Genomic DNA, 21883 nt, shown 5'->3' with positions numbered 1-21883 from the left:
CCATGATCCTGATGGCTTTTTGGCCTCACTTCCCGAGCCTTCCTTCTTTCATCTTCTGCATTCTCTTGTGACTTCTCTCCGCTGGTTTCTTCCTCTTTATATGTGGCATGTGGCTGATTCCATTCCTACAAGTATAGTGTTCCTTCAGTCTCTTAAGACAATGCCATGGTGTGGGAAGCAACTCAAGTAGTGGGGGCTTAGGTGCCAAGAGGAAGGTTGGCTGCTTGACTCTGACATGACCTCACGGGTGTGCAACCTGCCTCTCTACATTCCGTGAGTGAGAAGATGAACAGCACGGTGCTTGCGAGAAGTGCTTCTTTACTCCTAATGGCTTGCTTGTTGGATAAACCATGTGTCCTCAAAGTGAAAGTGTTACCCAACCACAGCTAAGCCATCAGGTTTCACAAATGCTTTCCAGTGTGCAAAGGCTCCTGGGAGGCTCCTTAACCAGTCAAGCCAGTGAGCTGAGAATTGAAAGATGAAGGGCCTGATTGGGAAGGGTCCCTGGAACAGGTTTCTTTGAACTATCACTGGGTGGGAGAGCCTCTTCCTGGGCAGCACAGTCAAGGAATCTACATATTTCCTAACCCTGCCCTGACTTCTGCTTACCAAAAATTTCTTCCAAATAATTTCTATTTTCCTCTTCTGATATGACTGTCAACCCCTTTCTTCAGTGCCCTGTGTCTAGGAGGCTCTCTAGACTTCTGTTATGGTCTGAGCACCTTTGGGAAACAGGCAACCCTGTTGTCGGCTGAACTGCAGCCAGGAATCTGCCAATGCAGGCAGGCTTTGTTGCAACCTCTGCTGGGCGTGTCTTTCTGCAGAGTGGGGATGATGAGGACTACCAGCGCATCTACACCACAAAGATCAAGCCACGCCTGAGGTCGGAGGATGGAGTAGAAGGGGACCTTGGGGAGACCCAGAGCCGTACCATCACAGTGACCAGAAGAGTTACAGCCTACACTGTGGATGTGACTGGTCGGGAAGGAGTGAAGGACATTGACATCAGCAGCCCCGAGTTCATGATTAAGATACCAAGGCATGAAGTGACAGAAATCTCCAACACAGATGTGGAAACCCAGCCTGGGAAAACGGTGATACGACTGCCCTCAGGATCCGGAGCAGCCTCTCCAATCATAGGCTCTGCTCTTGATATCCGGGCAGGTGCCATTTCTGCTTCAGGACCAGAGCTTGAAGGTGCTGGCCACTCAAAATTCCAGGTCACTGTGCCTGGGGCAAAGGTGGGAAGCCTAGATGTCAATGTCAAAGCAAAAGGCTTGGACTTGGGTGGCAAAGGAGGGATCCAAGTTCCAGGAGTGGACGTTTCGTCTTCTCTTGGGGCTGGCTCAGTAGAGGTACAGGGCCCATCCCTCCAGAGTGGTGATATTGGTAAAATTAAAATTCCTACCATGAAGATGCCAAAATTTGGTGTCTCAGCAGGCCTGGAGGGACAGATACCAGAGGTAGGGCTGAATGTTTCTGCACCTGAATTTTCTGTAGGACACAAGGGTGACAAGCCAGGCTTGGCTATTGGGGGAAACATCCAGGCCCCTCATCTGGAAGTAAGTGCCTCCTCTGCCAATATTGAGGGGCTTGAGGGGAAGCTAAAGGGTCCCCAAATCACTGAGCCATCACTTGAGGGTGACTTAGGCCTGAAAGGTACCAAGCTGCAAGGGAATATAGGAATGGATGCCTGTGCTTCCAAAATTGAGGGCAACATCACTGGTCCAAGTGTGGAAATCAGAACCCCTGATGTTGATGTTCATGGGCTAGGGGGCAAACTGAATGTGCCCAAGATGAAAGTCCCTAAATTCTCTGCATCAGGTTCAAAGGGAGAGGGAGTTGACCTTGATGTGGCACTGCCCACAGGTGAAGTGACCCTTCCTGGGGTCTCTGGGGATGTCAATCTGCCTGAGATTGCTACTGGTGGGCTCGAAGGGAAGATGAAGGGTGCTAAAGTCAAGACTCCTGAAATGATTGTCCAGAAACCTAAAATCTCTATGCAGGATGTGGATCTGAGCCTTGGGTCCTGTAAACTGAAAGGAAATATGAAGGTATCTGCTCCTGAGGTGAAAGGTGATGTTAAAGGCCCTCAGGTGGCAGTTAAAGGCTCTAGAGTGGACATAGAGACACCAAACTTAGAAGGGGCCTTGACAGGTCCTAAGCTCAGCAGCCCTTCTGGAAAAATAGGGACATGTAGGATTTCTATGGCAGATGTAGACTTAAATGTAGCTGCACCTAAAGGGAAAGGGGGTGTAGATGTCATTCTCCCCAAAGTAGAAGGAAAAGCCAAAGGTCCTGAAGTTGATGTCAAAGGCCCCAAAATGGACATCAGTGCCCCAGATGTGGAAGTTCATGGTCCAGAATGGAACTTGAAGATGCCCAAGTTCAGTGTCCCAGGAGTCAAAGGAGAAGGCCCAGATGTTACTCTCCCCACAGGAGATATCAGTATTTCAGGGCCTAAGGTCAATGTAGAAGCTCCAAATGTCAACATGGAGGGTCTGGGTGGCAAACTTAAAGGCCCTGACATTAATCTTCCTGAAGTAAGTGTCAAGACTCCAAAGATTTCTATGCCTGATGTGGATCTGCATATCAAGGGGCCAAAGATGAAGGGAGAATATGATGTAACAACACCAAAGCTTGAGGGAGAACTGAAAGGCCCCAAAGTGGACATTGACACCCCACAAGTGGATGTTCATGGACCAGACCTGAAGATTCCCAAGATGAAAATGCCCAAATTCAGCGTGCCAGGGTTCAAAGCAGAGGGCCCAGAAATGGACGTGACCCTGCCCAAGGCAGACATTGACATTTCTGGGACAAAGGTGGAAGTCAGTGCTCCAGATGTAAGCATTGAAGGACCAGAAGGAAAGTTGAAAGGGCATAAGTTTAAAATGCCTGAAATGAATATCAGAGCTCCAAAGATCTCCATGCCAGATGTGGACTTACACTTAAAAGGCCCCAATGTAAAGGGAGAATATGATGTCACAGTGCCAAGGGCAGAGGGTGAGATTAAAGTTCCTGATGTTGAACTTAAAAGTGCTAAAGTGGACATCGATGTTCCAAATGTGGATGTTCAAGGTCCTGAATGGCAAATGAAGATGCCCAAGATAAAAATGCCCAAGTTTGGCATGCCAGGCTTCAAGGCAGAGAGCCCAGAAGTGGAGGTGAATCTCCCAAAGACCGACATTGATATCTCAGGACCCAAGGTAGATGTCAAAGTTCCAGATGTGAACACTGAAGGACCTGAAGGAAAGCTGAAGGGTCCTAAGCTGAAGATGCCTGAGATGAATATCAAGGCCCCAAAGATATCCATGCCTGATGTGGATTTGCATATGAAAGGTCCCAAGGTAAAAGGAGAATATGATGTCACAATGCCCAAATTGGAAGGAGACTTGAAAGGCCCCAAAGTAGATGTCAGTGCTCCAGATGTTGATGTTCATGGCCCCGATTGGAACTTGAAAATGCCAAAGATTAAAATGCCCAAATTCAGCATGCCTAGTCTCAAGGGAGAAGGTCCAGAGTTGGATGTGAACATGCCTAAGGCTGATGTGGACATTTCTGTACCAAAGCTAGATATTAGTGCTCCAGATTTGAACCTTGAAGGACCAGAAGGGAAGTTGAAAGGCCCCAAATTTAAGATGCCTGAGATGCACTTCAAGGCTCCAAAGGTGTCTTTACCAGATGTGGACCTAGATCTCAAAGGGCCCAAAGTGAAAGGAAATCTAGACATGTCTGCACCAAAAATAGAGGGAGAGATGAAAGTTCCGGATGTGGACATTAAAGGTCCAAATGTAGATATTAAAGCACCAAAAGTGGATGGGCAAGGCCCAGACTGGAGCCTGAAGATGCCCAAGATGAAAATGCCCAAGTTCAGTATGCCTACTCTCAAAGGTGAGGGTCCAGATGTGGATGTGAACCTGCCTAAGGCTACTATTGATGTCTCAGGACCTAAACTTGACATTGAAACCTCAGATGTGAGCCTTGAGGGTCCAGAAGGAAAGCTGAAGGGCCCCAAGTTTAACATGCCTGACATGCACTTCAAGGCCCCAAAGATCTCCATGCCTGATGTGGACTTAAGCATGAAAGGCCCCAAAGTCAAGGGGGACATGGATGTGACAGTACCTAAGATAGAAGGTGAAATGAAAGTTCCAGATGTAGACATCAAAGGCCCCAAAGTAGACATTAATGTTCCAGATGTGGATGTGCAGGGCCCAGACTGGCACCTGAAGATGCCCAAGATGAAAATGCCCAAGTTCAGCATGCCTGGCTTCAAAGGAGAGGGCCCTGAAGTAGATGTTAACCTGCCCAAGGCTGACCTTGATGTCTCAGGACCCAAAGTTGATATTGAAGCCCCAGATGTGAGCATCGAGGGACCAGAAGGGAAGCTGAAGGGCCCAAAGTTTAAGATGCCTGACATGCACTTCAAGGCCCCCAAGATTTCCATGCCTGATGTGGACTTGAATATTAAGGGACCCAAAGGAAAAGCAGATGTGGACGCATCATTGCCTGAGGTGGAGGGTGAAATAAAAGTGCCAGATGTGGACATTAAAGGGCCCAAAGTTGGCATTGATGCTCCAGATGTTGAAGTTCATGGCCCAGACTGGCACCTTAAGATGCCTAAGATAAAAATGCCAAAGTTCAGTATGCCTGGCTTCAAAGGAGAAGGCCCAGAAGTAGACATCCCTAAGGCCAACATTGATGTTTCAGGACCCAAGGCAGACATTGATGTTCCAGATGTAAATATTGAAGGTACAGAGACAAAACTAAAAGGTCCAAAATTTAAGATGCCAGAAATGAACATAAAGCCTCAGAAGATATCCATGCCAGATGTCAGCTTGAATTTGAAAGGCCCTAAGGTAAAAGCAGAATGTGATGTCTCAGTTCCAAAAGTGGAAGGGGAAATAAAAGCTCCAGCTGTTGACATCAAAGGCCCCAAAGTAGAGGCACCAGATGTGGAAGCTCATGGTCCAGACTGGCACCTGAAGATGCCCAAGGTGAAAATGCCCAAGTTCAGCATGCCTGGCTTCAAAGGAGAGGGCCCAGAAGTAGATGTAAATCTTCAGAAGGCCAACATTGATGTCTCAGGACCCAAAATGGACATTGATGTTCCAGATGTGAATATTGAAGGTCCAGAAGGGAAACTAAAGGGTCCCAAGTTCAAGATGCCAAGCATGAATATACAGACACACAAAATCTCTATGCCTGATGTTGGGCTTAATTTGAAAGGACCTAAACTGAAAAGTGGTGTAGATGTTTCTCTTCCAAAAGTTGAGGGCGATTTGAAAGGTCCCGAAGTTGATGTGGATGTTGGTGATATTGATATTGAATGTCCAGAAGGGAAGCTGAAGGGTCCTAAGTTTAAGATGCCTGACATGCATTTCAAGGCCCCTAAGATCTCCATGCCTGATGTAGATTTACACCTGAAAGGCCCCAAAGTCAAGGGGGACATGGATGTGACAGTGCCCAAGATAGAAGGTGAAATGAAAGTTCCAGATGTGGACATCAAAGGCCCCAAAGTGGACATCAGTGCCCCAGATGTGGATGTTCATGGTCCAGACTGGCACCTGAAGATGCCAAAGATGAAAATGCCCAAGTTCAGCATGCCTGGCTTCAAAGCAGAGGGCCCTGAAGTGGATGTTAACCTGCCAAAGGCTGACCTTGATGTCTCAGGACCCAAGGTGGACATTGATGTTCCTGATTTGGATATTGAGGGCCCAGAAGGAAAACTGAAAGGCTCCAAATTTAAGATGCCTAAGTTGAATATCAAGGCTGCCAAGATATCTATGCCTGATGTGGACTTGAATTTGAAGGGGCCCAAAATCAAGGGGGACATGGATGTGGCAGTGCCAAAATTAGAGGGAGAATTAAAAGGCCCAAGTGTGGATGTGGAAGTGCCTGATGTTGACCTGGAATGTCCTGAAGCAAAGTTGAAAGGCCCCAAGTTCAAGATGCCTGACATGCACTTCAAGGCCCCTAAGATCTCCATGCCTGATGTGGACTTGCATCTGAAAGGCCCCAAAGTCAAGGGGGACATGGATGTGGCAGTGCCAAAATTAGAGGGAGAATTAAAAGGCCCAAGTGTGGATGTGGAAGTGCCTGATGTTGACCTGGAATGTCCTGAAGCAAAGTTGAAAGGCCCCAAGTTCAAGATGCCTGACATGCATTTCAAGGCCCCTAAGATCTCCATGCCTGATGTTGATTTACACTTGAAAGGCCCCAAAGTCAAGGGGGACATGGATGTGGCAGTGCCAAAATTAGAGGGAGAATTAAAAGGCCCAAGTATGGATGTGGAAGTGCCTGATGTTGATCTTGAATGTCCTGAAGCAAAGTTGAAAGGCCCCAAGTTCAAGATGCCTGACATGCACTTCAAGGCCCCTAAGATCTCCATGCCTGATGTTGATTTACACTTGAAAGGCCCCAAAGTCAAGGGGGACATGGATGTGGCAGTGCCAAAATTAGAGGGAGAATTAAAAGGCCCAAGTATGGATGTGGAAGTGCCTGATGTTGATCTTGAATGTCCTGAAGCAAAGTTGAAAGGCCCCAAGTTCAAGATGCCTGACATGCATTTCAAGGCCCCTAAGATCTCCATGCCTGATGTTGATTTACACTTGAAAGGCCCCAAAGTCAAGGGGGACATGGATGTGACAGTGCCCAAGATAGAAGGTGAAATGAAAGTTCCAGATGTGGATATCAAAGGGCCCAAAGTTGACATCAATGCCCCAGATGTGGATGTGCAGGGCCCAGACTGGCACCTGAAGATGCCCAAGATGAAAATGCCCAAGTTCAGCATGCCTGGCTTCAAAGGAGAGGGCCCAGAAGTAGATGTGAGCCTGCCCAAGGCTGACTTTGATGTCTCAGGCCCCAAGGTGGACATTGATGTTCCTGATGTGAACATTGAAGGGCCAGAAGGGAAGCTGAAGGGCCCCAAGTTCAAGATGCCTGACATGCACTTCAAGGCTCCCAAGATTTCCATGCCTGATGTTGATTTCAACTTAAAGGGTCCTAAAATCAAAGGAGATATTGATGTTTCAGTCCCAAAGCTTGAAGGAGAACTAAAGGGTCCAGAACTGGATGTCAAGGGCCCCAAATTGGATGCCAACATACCAGAAGTAGCTGTGGAAGGCCCAGAAGGTAAATGGAAAAGTCCCAAGTTCAAAATGCCCGACATGCACTTCAAATCTCCTAAAATCTCCATGCCAGACATTGATCTTCACTTAAAGAGTCCAAAGATAAAGGGGGAGGTGGATGTAGATGTCCCCAAATTGGAAGGAGACCTCAAAGGGCCAAAGGTGGACATGAGCGGGCCAGACATTGAGATTGAAGGACCAGAGGGCAAATTGAAAGGACCGAAGTTCAAGATGCCTGAGATGAACATCAAGGCCCCCAAGATCTCCATGCCTGACTTTGATTTGCATCTTAAGGGTCCCAAAGTGAAGGGTGATGTAGATGTTTCCCTGCCCAAAGTAGAAGGTGACATTAAAGGCCCAGAGATTGACATCAAAGGTCCCAAAGTGGACATTGATGTTCCAGATGTGGATGTGCAGGGCCCAGATTGGCACCTGAAGATGCCCAAGATGAAAATGCCCAAGTTCAGCATGCCTGGCTTCAAAGCAGAGGGCCCTGAAGTGGATGTCAACCTGCCCAAGGCTGACCTTGATGTTTCAGGACCCAAGGTGGACATTGAAGGCCCTAATATTAATATTGAAGGACCAGAAGGGAAACTAAAGGGCCCTAGGTTTAAAATGCCTGAGATGAACATCAAGGCTCCCAAGATCTCCATGCCTGACATTGATTTAAACCTGAAAGGCCCCAAAGTGAAGGGTGATGTGGATGTGTCTCTGCCCAAAGTGGAAGGTGAGATTAAAGTTCCTGAAGTTGACATCAAAGGCCCCAAAGTGGACATCAATGCTCCAGATGTGGATGTGCAGGGTCCAGATTGGCACCTGAAGATGCCCAAGGTGAAAATGCCCAAGTTCAGCATGCCTGGCTTCAAAGGAGAGGGTCCAGAAATAGATGTGAGCCTGCCCAAGGCTGACCTTGATGTCTCAGGACCCAAGGTGGACATTGATGTTCCAGATGTCAATGTTGAAGGTCCAGATGCAAAACTGAAGGGCCCCAAATTCAAGATGCCCGAAATGAACATCAAGGCTCCCAAGATCTCCATGCCAGATTTACATCTTAAGGGTCCCAAAGTGAAGGGTGATGTAGATGTTTCTCTTCCCAAAGTGGAAGGTGACTTCAAAGGCCCAGAGGTTGACATCAAAGGCCCCAAAGTGGATGTTCCAGATGTGGATGTTCATGGTCCAGATTGGCACCTGAAGATGCCCAAGGTGAAAATGCCCAAGTTCAGCATGCCTGGCTTCAAAGCAGAGGGCCCAGAAGTAGATGTGAGCCTGCCCAAGGCTGACCTTGATGTCTCAGGACCCAAGGTGGACATTGATGTTCCAGATGTGAATATTGAAGGACCAGAAGGGAAACTGAAGGGTCCCAAGTTCAAGATGCCTGAGATGAACATCAAGGCTCCCAAGATCTCTATGCCTGACATTGACTTAAACCTGAAAGGCCCCAAAGTGAAGGGTGATGTGGATGTGTCTCTGCCCAAAGTGGAAGGTGAGATTAAAGTTCCTGAAGTTGACATCAAAGGCCCCAAAGTGGACATTGATGTTCCAGATGTGGATGTTCATGGTCCAGACTGGCACCTGAAGATGCCCAAGATAAAAATGCCCAAGTTCAGCATGCCTGGCTTCAAAGGAGAGGGTCCAGAAGTAGATGTGAGCCTGCCCAAGGCTGACCTTGATGTCTCAGGACCCAAGGTGGACATTGATGTTCCTGATGTGAATATTGAAGGTCCAGATGCAAAACTGAAGGGTCCTAAGTTCAAGATGCCTGAGATGAACATCAAGGCTCCCAAGATCTCCATGCCAGATTTACATCTTAAGGGTCCCAAAGTGAAGGGTGATGTAGATGTTTCTCTTCCCAAAGTGGAAGGTGACTTTAAAGGCCCAGAGGTTGACATCAAAGGCCCCAAAGTGGACATTGATGTTCCAGATGTGGATGTTCATGGCCCAGACTGGCACCTGAAGATGCCCAAGGTGAAAATGCCCAAGTTCAGCATGCCTGGCTTCAAAGGAGAGGGTCCAGAAGTAGATATGAGCCTGCCCAAGGCTGACCTTGATGTCTCAGGACCCAAGGTGGACATTGATGTTCCAGATGTGAATATTGAAGGTCCAGATGCAAAACTGAAGGGTCCCAAGTTCAAGATGCCTGAGATGAACATTAAGGCTCCCAAGATCTCAATGCCAGATTTGAATCTTAATCTTAAAGGCCCCAATCTGAAAGGAGATATGGATGTTTCCATTCCAAATACAGAGGGTGATTTGAAAGGCCCTTCTCTTGACATAAAGGGCCCCAAAGTAGATGTAAGTGCTCCAGATATTGACATTCATGGTCCTGAGGGCAAATTGAAAGGTCCCAAACTGAAAATGCCTGATATGCATGTAAACATGCCCAAGATCTCCATGCCAGAAATTGACTTAAATTTAAAGGGCTCAAAGGTCAAGGGAGATGTTGATATCTCTGGACCCAAACTGGAGGGTGACATTAAATCTCCCAAGGTGGATGTTACGGGCCCAGAAGTGGACATTTCTGCTCCTAAAGTCAGTATTGATGGGAAAGCAAAGAAATCTCGTTTTAAGCTTCCCAAATTTAATTTTTCTGGGTCCAAAGTTCAGACACCTGAAGTGGATGCCAAACTTAAAAAGCCAGACATTGATATAACAGCTCCAAAAGTTGATGTTAATGCTCCAGAAGTTGAAGTCCAAGGTAAAGTGAAAGGATCCAAGTTTAAAATGCCTTTCCTGAGCATTTCATCTCCCAAAGTCTCCATGCCCGATGTGGAGCTAAACTTGAAAGGTCCTAAAGTCAAAGGAGACTTAGATGCAGCAGGCCCAAATTTAGAAGTAGACTTGAAAGGTCCCAAAGTGGATGTTAACACACCAGATGTTCAACTTAATGCTCCAGATGTGGATGTTCATGGTCCAGAATGGAATGTGAAAATGCCCAAGATGAAAATGCCCAAGTTCAGTGTGTCTGGTGTAAAAGCAGAAGGGCCTGATGTGGGTGTGGATTTACCAAAAGGAGACATCAATATAGAAGGTCCCAGTATGAATATCCAAGGCCCAGAACTTAATGTGGAATGTCCAGAGGGAAGCTTAAAAGGCCCCAAATTTAAGATGCCTGAGATGAACATCAAGGCTCCCAAGATCTCCATGCCTGACATTGACTTAAACTTGAAAGGCCCCAAAGTGAAGGGTGATGTGGATGTGTCTCTGCCCAAAGTGGGAGGTGAGATTAAAGTTCCTGAAGTTGACATCAAAGGCCCCAAAGTGGATGTTCCAGATGTGGATGTTCATGGTCCAGACTGGCACCTGAAGATGCCCAAGGTGAAAATGCCCAAGTTCAGCATGCCTGGCTTCAAAGGAGAGGGTCCAGAAATAGATGTGAGCCTGCCCAAGGCTGACCTTGATGTCTCAGGACCCAAGGTGGACATTGATGTTCCAGATGTGAATATTGAAGGTCCAGATGCAAAACTGAAGGGTCCTAAGTTCAAGATGCCTGAGATGAACATCAAGGCTCCCAAGATCTCCATGCCTGACATTGACTTAAACCTGAAAGGCCCCAAAGTGAAGGGTGATGTGGATGTGTCTCTGCCCAAAGTGGAAGGTGAGATTAAAGTTCCTGAAGTTGACATCAAAGGCCCCAAAGTGGACATTGATGTTCCAGATGTGGATGTTCATGGTCCAGACTGGCACCTGAAGATGCCCAAGGTGAAAATGCCCAAGTTCAGCATGCCTGGCTTCAAAGCAGAGGGCCCAGAAGTAGATGTGAGCCTGCCCAAGGCTGACCTTGATGTCTCAGGACCCAAGGTGGACATTGATGTTCCAGATGTGAATATTGAAGGTCCAGATGCCAAACTGAAGGGTCCTAAGTTCAAGATGCCTGAGATGAACATCAAGGCTCCCAAGATCTCCATGCCTGACTTTGATTTGCATCTGAAAGGACCCAAAGTGAAGGGTGATGTAGATATTTCCCTACCCAAAGTGGAAGGTGACCTCAAAGGCCCAGAGGTTGATATCAAAGGTCCCAAAGTGGACATCAATGCTCCAGATGTGGATGTGCAGGGTCCAGACTGGCACCTGAAGATGCCCAAGGTGAAAATGCCCAAGTTCAGCATGCCTGGCTTCAAAGCAGAGGGTCCAGAAGTAGATGTGAGCCTGCCCAAGGCTGACCTTGATGTCTCAGGACCCAAGGTGGACATTGATATTCCTGACGTGAATGTTGAGGGTCCAGATGCAAAACTAAAGGGCCCCAAGTTCAAGATGCCTGAGATGAACATCAAGGCTCCCAAGATCTCCATGCCAGATTTACATCTTAAAGGTCCCAAAGTAAAGAGTGATGTAGATGTTTCTCTACCTAAAGTAGAAAGTGAACTTAAAGGCCCAGAGGTTGACATCAAAGGCCCCGAAGTGGACATTGATGTTCCAGATGTGGATGTTCATGGCCCAGACTGGCACCTGAAGATGCCCAAAATAAAAATGCCCAAGTTCAGCATGCCTGGCTTCAAAGCAGAGGGTCCAGAAATAGATGTGAGCCTGCCCAAGGCTGACCTTGATGTCTCAGGACCCAAGGTAGACATTGATGTTCCAGATGTGAATATAGAAGGTCCAGATGCAAAACTGAAGGGCCCCAAGTTCAAGATGCCTGAAATGAACATCAAGGCCCCCAAGATCTCCATGCCAGATTTACATCTTAAGGGTCCCAAAGTGAAGGGTGATGTAGATGTTTCTCTTCCCAAAGTGGAAGGTGACTTCAAAGGCCCAGAGGTTGACATCAAAGGCCCCAAAGTGGACATTGATGTTCCAGATGTGGATGTTCATGGCCCAGACTGGCACCTGAAGATGCCCAAGGTGAAAATGCCCAAGTTCAGCATGCCTGGCTTCAAAGGAGAGGGTCCAGAAGTAGATGTGAGCCTGCCCAAGGCTGACCTTGATGTCTCAGGACCCAAGGTGGACATTGATGTTCCAGATGTGAATATCGAAGGACCAGAAGGGAAACTGAAGGGCCCAAAGTTTAAAATGCCTGATCTCCACCTCAAGGCACCCAAGATCTCAATGCCAGAAGTTGACCTGAATTTGAAAGGGCCAAAGTTGAAGGGTGATGTAGATGTTTCTCTACCTAAAGTGGAAGGAGACCTCAAAGGCCCTGAGGTTGATATCCAGGGTCCCAAAATGGACATCAGTGCCCCAGATGTGGATGTTCATGGCCCAGACTGGCACCTGAAGATGCCCAAGGTGAAAATGCCCAAGTTCAGCATGCCTGGCTTCAAAGCAGAGGGCCCAGAAGTAGATGTGAGCCTGCCCAAGGCTGACCTTGATGTCTCAGGACCCAAGGTGGACATTGATGTTCCAGATGTGAATATTGAAGGTCCAGATGCCAAACTGAAGGGCCCCAAATTCAAAATGCCTGAGATGAACATCAAAGCACCCAAAATCTCCATGCCTGACTTTGATTTGCATCTGAAAGGCCCCAAAGTGAAGGGAGATGTGGATGCTTCATTGCCTAAAATGGAAGGCGAAATAAAGGGTCCTGGTATTGATATCAAGGGCCCCACTGTGGATATTGACACTCCTGATGTCAGTATTGAAGGTCCAGAAGGAAAATTAAAAGGACCCAAATTTAAAATGCCAGACATGCATATCAAAGCACCCAAGATCTCCATGCCTGACTTTGACTTAAATCTAAAAGGGCCTAAAGTTAAGGGTGATGTGGACCTTGCACTCCCTAATGTGGAAGGTGACCTTAAAGGGCCAGAAATAGACATTGAGGGTCCTGAAGGAAAACTTAAAGGCCCCAAATTTAAGGTGCCTGATGTCCATTTCAAAACTCCACAAATCTCAATGAGTGACATTGATTTGAACATGAAAGGACCTAAGATAAAAGGAGATTTGGACATTTCTATTCCTAAACCAGAAGGGGAGTTGAAAGGTCCTAAAGTGGATGTCAAAGGCCCTAAGCTGGATATTGACACTCCTGATATTGATATTCATGGTCCAGAAGGGAAACTGAAGGGCCCAAAGTTTAAAATGCCTGATCTCCACCTCAAGGCACCCAAGATCTCAATGCCAGAAGTTGACCTGAATTTGAAAGGGCCAAAGGTGAAGGGTGATGTAGATGTTTCTCTACCTAAAGTGGAAGGAGACCTCAAAGGCCCTGAGGTTGATATCCAGGGTCCCAAAATGGACATCAGTGCCCCAGATGTGGATGTTCATGGCCCAGACTGGCACCTGAAGATGCCCAAGGTGAAAATGCCCAAGTTCAGCATGCCTGGCTTCAAAGCAGAGGGCCCAGAAGTAGATGTGAGCCTGCCCAAGGCTGACCTTGATGTCTCAGGACCCAAGGTGGACATTGATGTTCCAGATGTGAATATTGAAGGTCCAGATGCAAAACTGAAGGGTCCTAAGTTCAAGATGCCCGAGATGAACATCAAGGCTCCCAAGATCTCCATGCCTGACATTGACTTAAACCTGAAAGGCCCCAAAGTGAAGGGTGATGTGGATGTGTCTCTGCCCAAAGTGGAAGGTGAGATTAAAGTTCCTGAAGTTGACATCAAAGGCCCCAAAGTGGACATTGATGTTCCAGATGTGGATGTTCATGGTCCAGACTGGCACCTGAAGATGCCCAAGGTGAAAATGCCCAAGTTCAGCATGCCTGGCTTCAAAGCAGAAGGTCCAGAAGTAGATGTGAGCCTGCCCAAGGCTGACCTTGATATCTCAGGACCCAAGGTGGACATTGATGTTCCAGATGTGAATATTGAGGGTCCAGATATGAAAGTGAAAGGTCCCAAATTCAAGATGCCTGAGATTAATATCAAGACTCCCAAGATTTCTATGCCTGATGTTGACCTGGAGTTAAAAGGACCCAAAGTAAAAGGAGCCTTTGATGGGTCTGTTCCTAAGATTGAAGGTACTCTCAAAGGACCTGAAATAGACCTGAAAGGTCCAGGGCTGGATTTTGAAGGTCCCGATGCTAAACTTAGTGGTCCTAACTTGAAGATGCCATCGTTGGAGATGTCTGTTCCTAAAATAACTGGGCCTGATGCTAATGTGCACCTCAAGACACCGAAAGTTGGAATTTCTGGGCCTAAGTTAGGAGGTGGTGAAGTAGATCTCAAGGGGCCTAAAGTTGATTTAGAAACGCCAAGCTTAGATGTCCACATGGAGAGCCCAGACATCAATATTGAGGGGCCAGATGTTAAAGTTCCGAAGTTTAAGAAACCTAAGTTTGGATTTGGTGCAAAAAGCCCCAAAGCTGACATCAAGACACCCACAGTTGATGTGAATGTCCCTGAAGCAGAGCTGAGTGTTGATTCTCCTGAAATAAACATCGGTGGCAAGGGCAAGAAAAGCAAGTTTAAAATGCCTAAAATTCACATGAGTGGTCCTAAAGTTAAAGCCAAAAAACAGGGATTTGATTTGAATATTCCTGGAGGTGAGATCGATGCCAGTCTCAAAGTTCCTGATGTAGATGCCAGTGTTGCAGGGCCTGATGCTGCACTCAAAGCTGAAGTAAAATCTCCCAAAGTCAAGAAAACTATGTTTGGAAAAATGTACTTTCCAGATGTAGAATTTGACATTAAGTCACCTAAATTTAAAGCAGAGGCTCCCCTACCTAGCCCCAAGCTGGAGGGTGAAATCAAGGTACCAGATGTGGATGTTTCTTCACCAGGGATTAATGTGGAAGCTCCTGATATTCATGTGAAGGCTCCCAAGTTCAAGGTGCCAGGAGTGGAAGCCTCAGGGCCAAAGATAGAGGGCAACTTGAAAGGTCCCAAGGTACAGGCAAGCTTGGACACACCTGACATCAACATCGAAGGCCCTGAAGCTAAAATCAAAGCACCCTCTTTTAGTGTTTCTGCTCCTCAAGTCTCCATACCTGATGTAAATGTTAAGTTGACAGGACCAAAGATAAAGGGTGATGTTCCCAGTGTGGGACTGGAAGGACCTGACATAGATCTGCAAGGTCCAGAAGGAAAAATCAAGTTCCCTAAGTTTTCATTGCCCAAGATCAGTGCCCCTGGTGTGAAAGTGGAAGGTGGGAGCACTGAGATTCAGATGCCCTCTCTTGAAGGAGGGTTGAGTACAACAGATGTTAAGCTTGAAGGGCCTGATATGTCTCTAAAAGGCCCAGGAGTGGACTTGCCTTCGGTGGACCTCTCTATGCCCAAAGTGTCTGGGCCTGATCTTGACCTGCACTTGCAAGGACCAAGTTTGAAGGGAGACCTGGGTGCCTCCAGTCCAAGCATGAAGCTACACGCCCCAGGTCTTGACCTCAAAGGTGTTGGTGGAAAAGTACAGATAGGAGCAGATGGTATGAAAGTGTCGGGGATTGATGCCACAACGGCACTCAGTGTGGGGGCACCAGATGTGACACTGAAGGGACCAAGTCTACAAGGAGATCTGACTGTGGCTGGAGACATCAAATGCCCCAAAGTATCTGTGACTACTCCTGATGTTAGCTTGGAGGCCTCAGAAGGTGGTGTCAAACTTCCCCAAATGAAGCTGCCTCAGTTTGGCATCTCTACTCCGGGGTCCGACTTGGACATTAACATCAAGGGGCCACAAGTTTGTGGAGAACTGAAGGGTTCAGGGATGGATGTGAATCTGAAAGGGCCTCAGATCTCAGCACCAGGCATGGACTTTAATTTCGAAGGACCAAAAGTGAAGGGGAACCTCGGGGCTGCTGGAGAATTGAAAGGCCCAGTGATTGGGGGAGGTCTTCCCGGCATCAGCATTCAAGGCCCAGAAGGAAATCTCCAAATGCCTGGAATTAAGGCTTCTGGATGTGATGTGAAACTCTCATCAGGGCAGATTTCTGGTCCTGAAATTAAAGGAGATCTGAAAGGTTCAGGAATAGGTCTCCATGGGGCTGTTCCTGATATCAGTGTCAAGGCGCCTTCCTTTAATGTGGCATCTCCTGAAACAGATTTTGGTGTCAGTTTGAAGGGCCCCAAAGTCAAAGGAGGCATAGATGTTTCAGGGGGTGCCAGTGTCCCAGATATCAACCTGGGTGAAGGGCATATGAGTGTCAAAGGCTCTGGAGTTGAGTGGAAGGGACCCCAAGCCTCCTCTTCTCTAAACTTGGATACATCTAAACTCGCTGGGAACCTTCATTTCTCAGGACCAAAGATAGAAGGAGATGTGAAAGGGGGCCAGATCGGACTCCAGGGTCCTGGGCTGAGTGTGTCTGGGCCTCAAGGTCACTTGGAAAGTGGATCTGGAAAAGTAACATTCCCCAAGATGAAGATCCCTAAATTTACCTTCTCTGGCCGAGAGCTCATTGGTAGAGAAGTAGGAGTGGATGTCAACTTCCCTAAAGTGGAGGCCAATGTGCAGGCTGGTGCTGGAGAAGGCGAGTGGGAAGAGTCTGAAGTAAAACTTAAAAAATCCAAAATCAAAATGCCCAAGTTTACCTTTTCTAAACCTAAAGGGAAAGGTGGTGTCACCAGCTCACCAGAAGCATCCATTTCTGGGTCCAAAGGGGACCTGAAGAGCTCGAAGGCCAGCTTGGGCTCTCTGGAGGGGGAAGTGGAAGCTGAAGCGTCTTCCCCCAAAGGCAAATTCTCCCTGTTTAAAAGTAAGAAGCCAAGACACCGCTCCAACTCCTTCAGCGATGAGAGGGAGTTCTCAGCGCCTTCCACCCCAACTGGGACTCTGGAGTTTGCGGGTGGAGAAGCTAGAGGCAAACATGGGAAGCTGAAGTTTGGCACCTTTGGTGGCTTGGGATCAAAGAGCAAAGGTCATTATGAGGTTACTGGGAGTGATGATGAGGCAGGCAAGTTACAGGGGAGTGGAGTGTCCTTGGCCTCAAAGAAGTCCCGACTGTCTTCTTCCTCTAGCAACGACAGTGGGACCAAGGTCGGCATCCAGCTTCCTGAGGTAGAGCTATCAGTTTCTACAAAGAAAGAGTAGTGGGCCTTCATGCATGTACATGTATATATATATATATATAAAACATCAGCCTTGGGTGTGTTTGTATATAACTCCAAAGAGAAACACCCCAATAGCCTCAGCAATAAGGCAAAGATCTTGCCTCCACCAGCGGCAAGTGCTGACAAACCAAACGCCTGTAGGCTTCTGGGACTCTGCAGCTACGTAAAGAGTTCTAAGTTCATCTGACCCGCGTGCAAAGTCAACAGTATTTGCCTTAAGATTTCAGTTTTTGGTTTCTTTTTTCTTTCTTTCTTTCTTTTTTTTTTTTTTTTTTGCATTGAACGCTGAGAGCTCGTGTTTACTAAGCAAGCTTTTGTGTTTATCTTCCTTATTTTTACTGAACATGGTTAGTGCCTGGGTAATGGAAACCCACTTTTTTTTCCATTGTAATGACTTTGGGGGCTTTCATGAGTAAGGGAGGGTGGGATAAAAGGTGGCAGAGAGGGCAAGGTCGTCATTGCTCTGAGGGTTGGACCTGTGAAACCCCGGCATGGCCCCGAGGAAATGGGAGCCAGTAGGTGGTTGTTTCTCAATCTCTGTAGCATGACTTCTTAATCCCCAGGTGTGTTAGTCCCAGCCTAGTTTGGTGCTCAAGGTGAGAGGGGATTTGAATCTGTTTGTCCAATCCACCAGGTCAATGTGAGGGGCTTACATTCTGGGTTTGGTTAGAAAAGTGTTCATACATGACCGCTACGTCCTAAGAAAAATTCCAATATTTTTTTTTATCAAATGTCATCATGATTAAGGAAATGTCTGGCACTTTAATGGCAAATTAATTGAGAATGTATGAAAGTTGATGCTGTACAAGCCAAATAAAGCTCTTTATTAACCCTGATGTATTGTGCGTTTGCATTCTGTGTGGAAGAGATGAAGCCAAGGGAGACTGCACGCACAGCCCTCATGGTTCAGACTTGATCTGCCCAATGCTATTGTTAGTTTTGATAGTGACTTTAAGGCATTACCTCTGCACGGATACCAGAAGGAAGCTTTCGCTTCTTCATTATTATGGGAGACCGGCAGCATCATTGCTGAGCAATTGACAGTGGAGTGGTCATAATTCACCATAGAGCATCCATCTTAGCATGAGCAAGACTTTAAAATGGAGTGGGGATGGGGCTGAGGATGTAATTCAGTTCCTAGAGTGCTTGGCTGGTATGCGTGAGATCCTCCTGGCTTAAATTCCCAGACACTCCTAAGACCCAGTATGGTGGTTAACAACTGTAATCCCAGCACATGGGGGTGGAAGCAAAAGGATTCTTTTTTTGTATTTTTGAGACAGATATTTTAGCCGGGGGTGGGGGGTGGGGGGTAGGGGTTGGGGCTTGGGGGTGGGGGGATTGGGGGGTGGGGTGGTGGCAGTGGCGGGGGGGGGGGCCGCGCGCGGGGGCACACCTTTAATCCCAACACTTGGGAGGCAGAGGCAGGCAGATTTCTGAGTTCGAGGCCAGCCTGGTCTACAGAGTGAGTTCCAGGACAGCCAGGGCTACACAGAGAAACCCTGTCTGGGGGGTGGGGGGAACAAAAAAAATGAGAGAGACAGATATTTTGAATTTTGAGATACACTGTATCCAAGTATTCAAGACTGTCCTGGAACTCCCAGTGTAGTCTGAGCTGGCCTTGAATTTGAGACAATCTTCCTGAGTGTTGGGGTTACAAGCGTTAAGTTACTACATCCAGTACCCATGTACACTGTTGGGAAGATAGCCATTGGGATATTGGGAAGATATCCTACACAGAAGTGTCCAAGCTGTCCAATTGTACACCAACTCGTTTATTTTTAGCTTGAGGAAGGAGAGGTGTAGCTAGGGTAGTCTGAAGTGTCTACTCATTCAGTAAATACTTTTTGAGCACCGTGGCTTAGATGCGGTCTAAGGCCCAGTGATTTCAAAAATCTCTTCTGTTGACTTCTACAGACCAAATGATGCAGTGGATGCTGAAATCTGGAATGCTCTGAACCCTGGAAAAAGGGGTAGGGGTGGGGGAAATGGCACATCTAGTGGAGACGATGAGACTCCCAAGACTTCAGGTAATAACTTCTTGGCTGGGACAATTAGGAGTCCTGAGTGGAATGGGTGGGCAGTAACTAGCCATTAAACCTCAAGGGACCTTTCAGGTCTTCCAGGCTTAGGTTGGAGGCAGTGACTATAGAACAGGTCTCCATTCTGCAGGGGCCATCTCAGCAGGAGGAACAGCACAGAAGGAGGCAGAAGGGGCTGGGGGATAACCTGAATCGTCCTCCTCCTCCCTCTGCTGGGATTTCAGTTCTCTGTGCTACCTCTTTGCTTTACCTGGTGTTGGGGATTGAACCCAGTGTGAACCTCTGGTGTGCTAGGCTGACACTACCCAATGTGCTACATCTCCAGAAACAGTATTTTTGTTCTTTCTCTATGGTAATTGCATACAGAGTTAAGTATACATTTAAAAAGGATAATTTGGACTCAAGATGGCTCAGTAGGTAAAAGTGATTGCTGCAAAACCTGACGACCTGAGTTTAATCTCCAGGCTCCAAATGATGGAAGGATATAACGCCTGCAGTTTGCTTTCTGAACTACAGCTAGACAGCTGGATAGCCAGCCAGCCAGCCAGCCAGATACATATGCATGTACAAATGCACACAGAGGGAAGATAATTTCCTTAGGGAAACAAAGTTTTCTCTCAATTTTACAGAGAGCCAAAAGGGAGTAAAAGATACTGCAGAGTTCCTGGGACCTGCACCAGAGTACTGGCCTGGGAGTCACTGAATTCATCTCCCGTGTTGGGTACATAAGGGTCCATCATGAGCTTCTATTTACTCCCTGGTAATGTGGATGGGGCGTTTAGAGTCTCTAAGGTCCTTCCCAGACCCAACCGTCCATGATTCCTTGGGAAGCAGGCTGGAGAGTGGTGCGGATGGGCCATTTTGGGTAAAAAGCAAGGTATGATTGTAACATTTTTCCTGTGTGGCATTGTCTGAAATGGTTTGAGACATGTCAGTGTTAAAGTGTAGCTAAGTCTCCAGCTTCCCAGACCAAAATGGACAGACAGCCTCCGCCAGGACTCACACATGGCTAATGCACACATCCTCCTCCGGGGTACCATCTGGGCTGTGAAGTTAGGAAATACAACCAGGGAAACTCAGCTAAGCATGCAACTTAAGGTGCTGGTCCTTCCCTCATCCTTCCTTCCTTTTATCATTTTTTTTTCCTTTACCTCCACCCCTACCCATCCCCAGATCTCACTTTGTATCCCTGACTGGCCTGAAACTCCTTATATAGACCAGGATGACCTCAAACTCTCAAAGAATCACCTGCTTCTGCCTCCTGGGTGCTGGGATTAAAGGTGTGCACACAACTTGTTCTCTCACTCTGTTAAAAGTATGCACTCTTTAAATTAAATCTTCAGAGAAATTGCAAGAATAATATGGTGACGCACATATACACTACACTTGTGCTTCCCCCTACCCCCCTTTGGAGGACAGGGTTTCTCTGTGTAGCCCTGGCTGTCCTGAAACTATCTCTGTAGTACAGGCTGGCCTCAAACTCAGATCTGCCTGCTTCCTGAGTGCTGGGTAAAGACGTGTACCATCTCCAGAGTTGTTCTCCAATTCTTAACACTTTCCTCCCTTACTTTAACCTCCCTCCATATAGATATTATGATAACCATTATTTTTTGTTGACTTGGTCAAGAGCTGACCACAGAAGTCACAGCACTTTAACCCCTAAGTGCTTCATGTGTGTGGACACTTTCTTACGCGACGCTAATATAATGATTAAATTCGGTAAGTCTTTGATCTATCGTTCACATCATCCATTTGTAAGTTTCTTGATTACCCCTGTAGTTTCCTTCACAGAGCTGAGTTTTTGTCCCAGGTGACCTTCAGGCTGAGTTCCCCTTGGATTTAGTTCCCTTCTCCATGGTTTCAGTCTATTATTTTGTTTTGCTTTTAATGCCGTCTCTGACACAGAGTCTTACACTTATTGCCTAGGTTACCCTGAAACTCCCGGTGTATGATTGGCCTTACACTAATGCTGATCCTCCTGCCTCAACCTCTCAAATTCTGGGATGACAGGTGTGAGCCACTATTTCTTCAGTCTTGAAGGTCTCGCCCTGTAACTCACGTTGGCCTGGAGGTCCTTCTATAGTTCAAGCTGGCCTCAAACTCACAGTGCTTCTGCCTTAGCTTCCAAAGCTATGATTACAAGTGTATACAACCACCCCCAGCAGCTGTAATAGCTTTCTTTTAAATTAAAAAAATTAATGTGGGTATGAGTGTATGAGTGTGTAAGTGAGTGTGTGTATGGGGGGGATACACGGCTCAAGTGTGGAAGTCAGAAGACAAACCTTGGGACGTGAGAGCTTTGGTCTTAGGGATCAAACTCATGTCTTTAGGTTTGGCAGTAAGTACTTTTACCTGCTGCCCTCTCGCTGGCCTGGCATTGATCTTTTTGAAGGGTGTGGAGCCAGTTGTTTTGTAGCAATAACCCTCCATGATCACATCAGGTGATGCCTTTGAGGGTAGGGCACTCACAGAAGTGACATTAGGTGCCTTTTAACTCACCCTTCGGAAGGCATGTAAGTGTACTAGTGCCAATTAAGTAGGAGCTTGCCAGACTTCTTCCTTGTAATCTTGCCATGTTTTCCCTTCAGAATTAACAAGTAAATCTAAGTTTTCAAGGGAGAAGTCCAAGTTTGGGCAAGTTTTATTTCGCAAGTGTGCTCTGGAGGCTGGTGGCATGCTAGGCCTTGGCGTGATCTCTGGTCTGGTTCGGGGATTTTGAAAGTGAGGCTCTGGCCTAGGGCTTTGCAGCACACAGCAGCTTTCTGTCTTTCCTCACGAGGTCAAAGAATTCTGTGCA

At 47.1% G+C, this 21883-nt stretch overlaps 1 protein-coding gene across 1 annotated transcript in view; it reads left to right on the top strand.

The window, feature by feature from the left end:
- The window catches only part of Ahnak (AHNAK nucleoprotein), a 30376-nt gene extending 12493 nt beyond the window's left edge, over window positions 1–17883 (top strand). The window contains exons 5-6 of the mRNA XM_052190300.1: window positions 825–8813; window positions 9192–17883. Of these exons, the coding sequence (XP_052046260.1) occupies window positions 825–8813; window positions 9192–17027 (15825 nt within the window). The 3' untranslated portion in view covers window positions 17028–17883. The remainder of the gene's footprint in view (window positions 1–824; window positions 8814–9191) is intronic.
- Window positions 17884–21883: the final 4000 nt, after the last annotated feature.

The sequence above is a fragment of the Apodemus sylvaticus genome, chromosome 1 (genome assembly GCF_947179515.1).
Source record: "Apodemus sylvaticus chromosome 1, mApoSyl1.1, whole genome shotgun sequence".
Lineage (NCBI taxonomy): Eukaryota > Metazoa > Chordata > Mammalia > Rodentia > Muridae > Apodemus > Apodemus sylvaticus.
The sequence above is the reverse complement of the archived record's forward strand: the minus strand, read 5'-3'. Positions and strand labels throughout refer to the sequence as shown.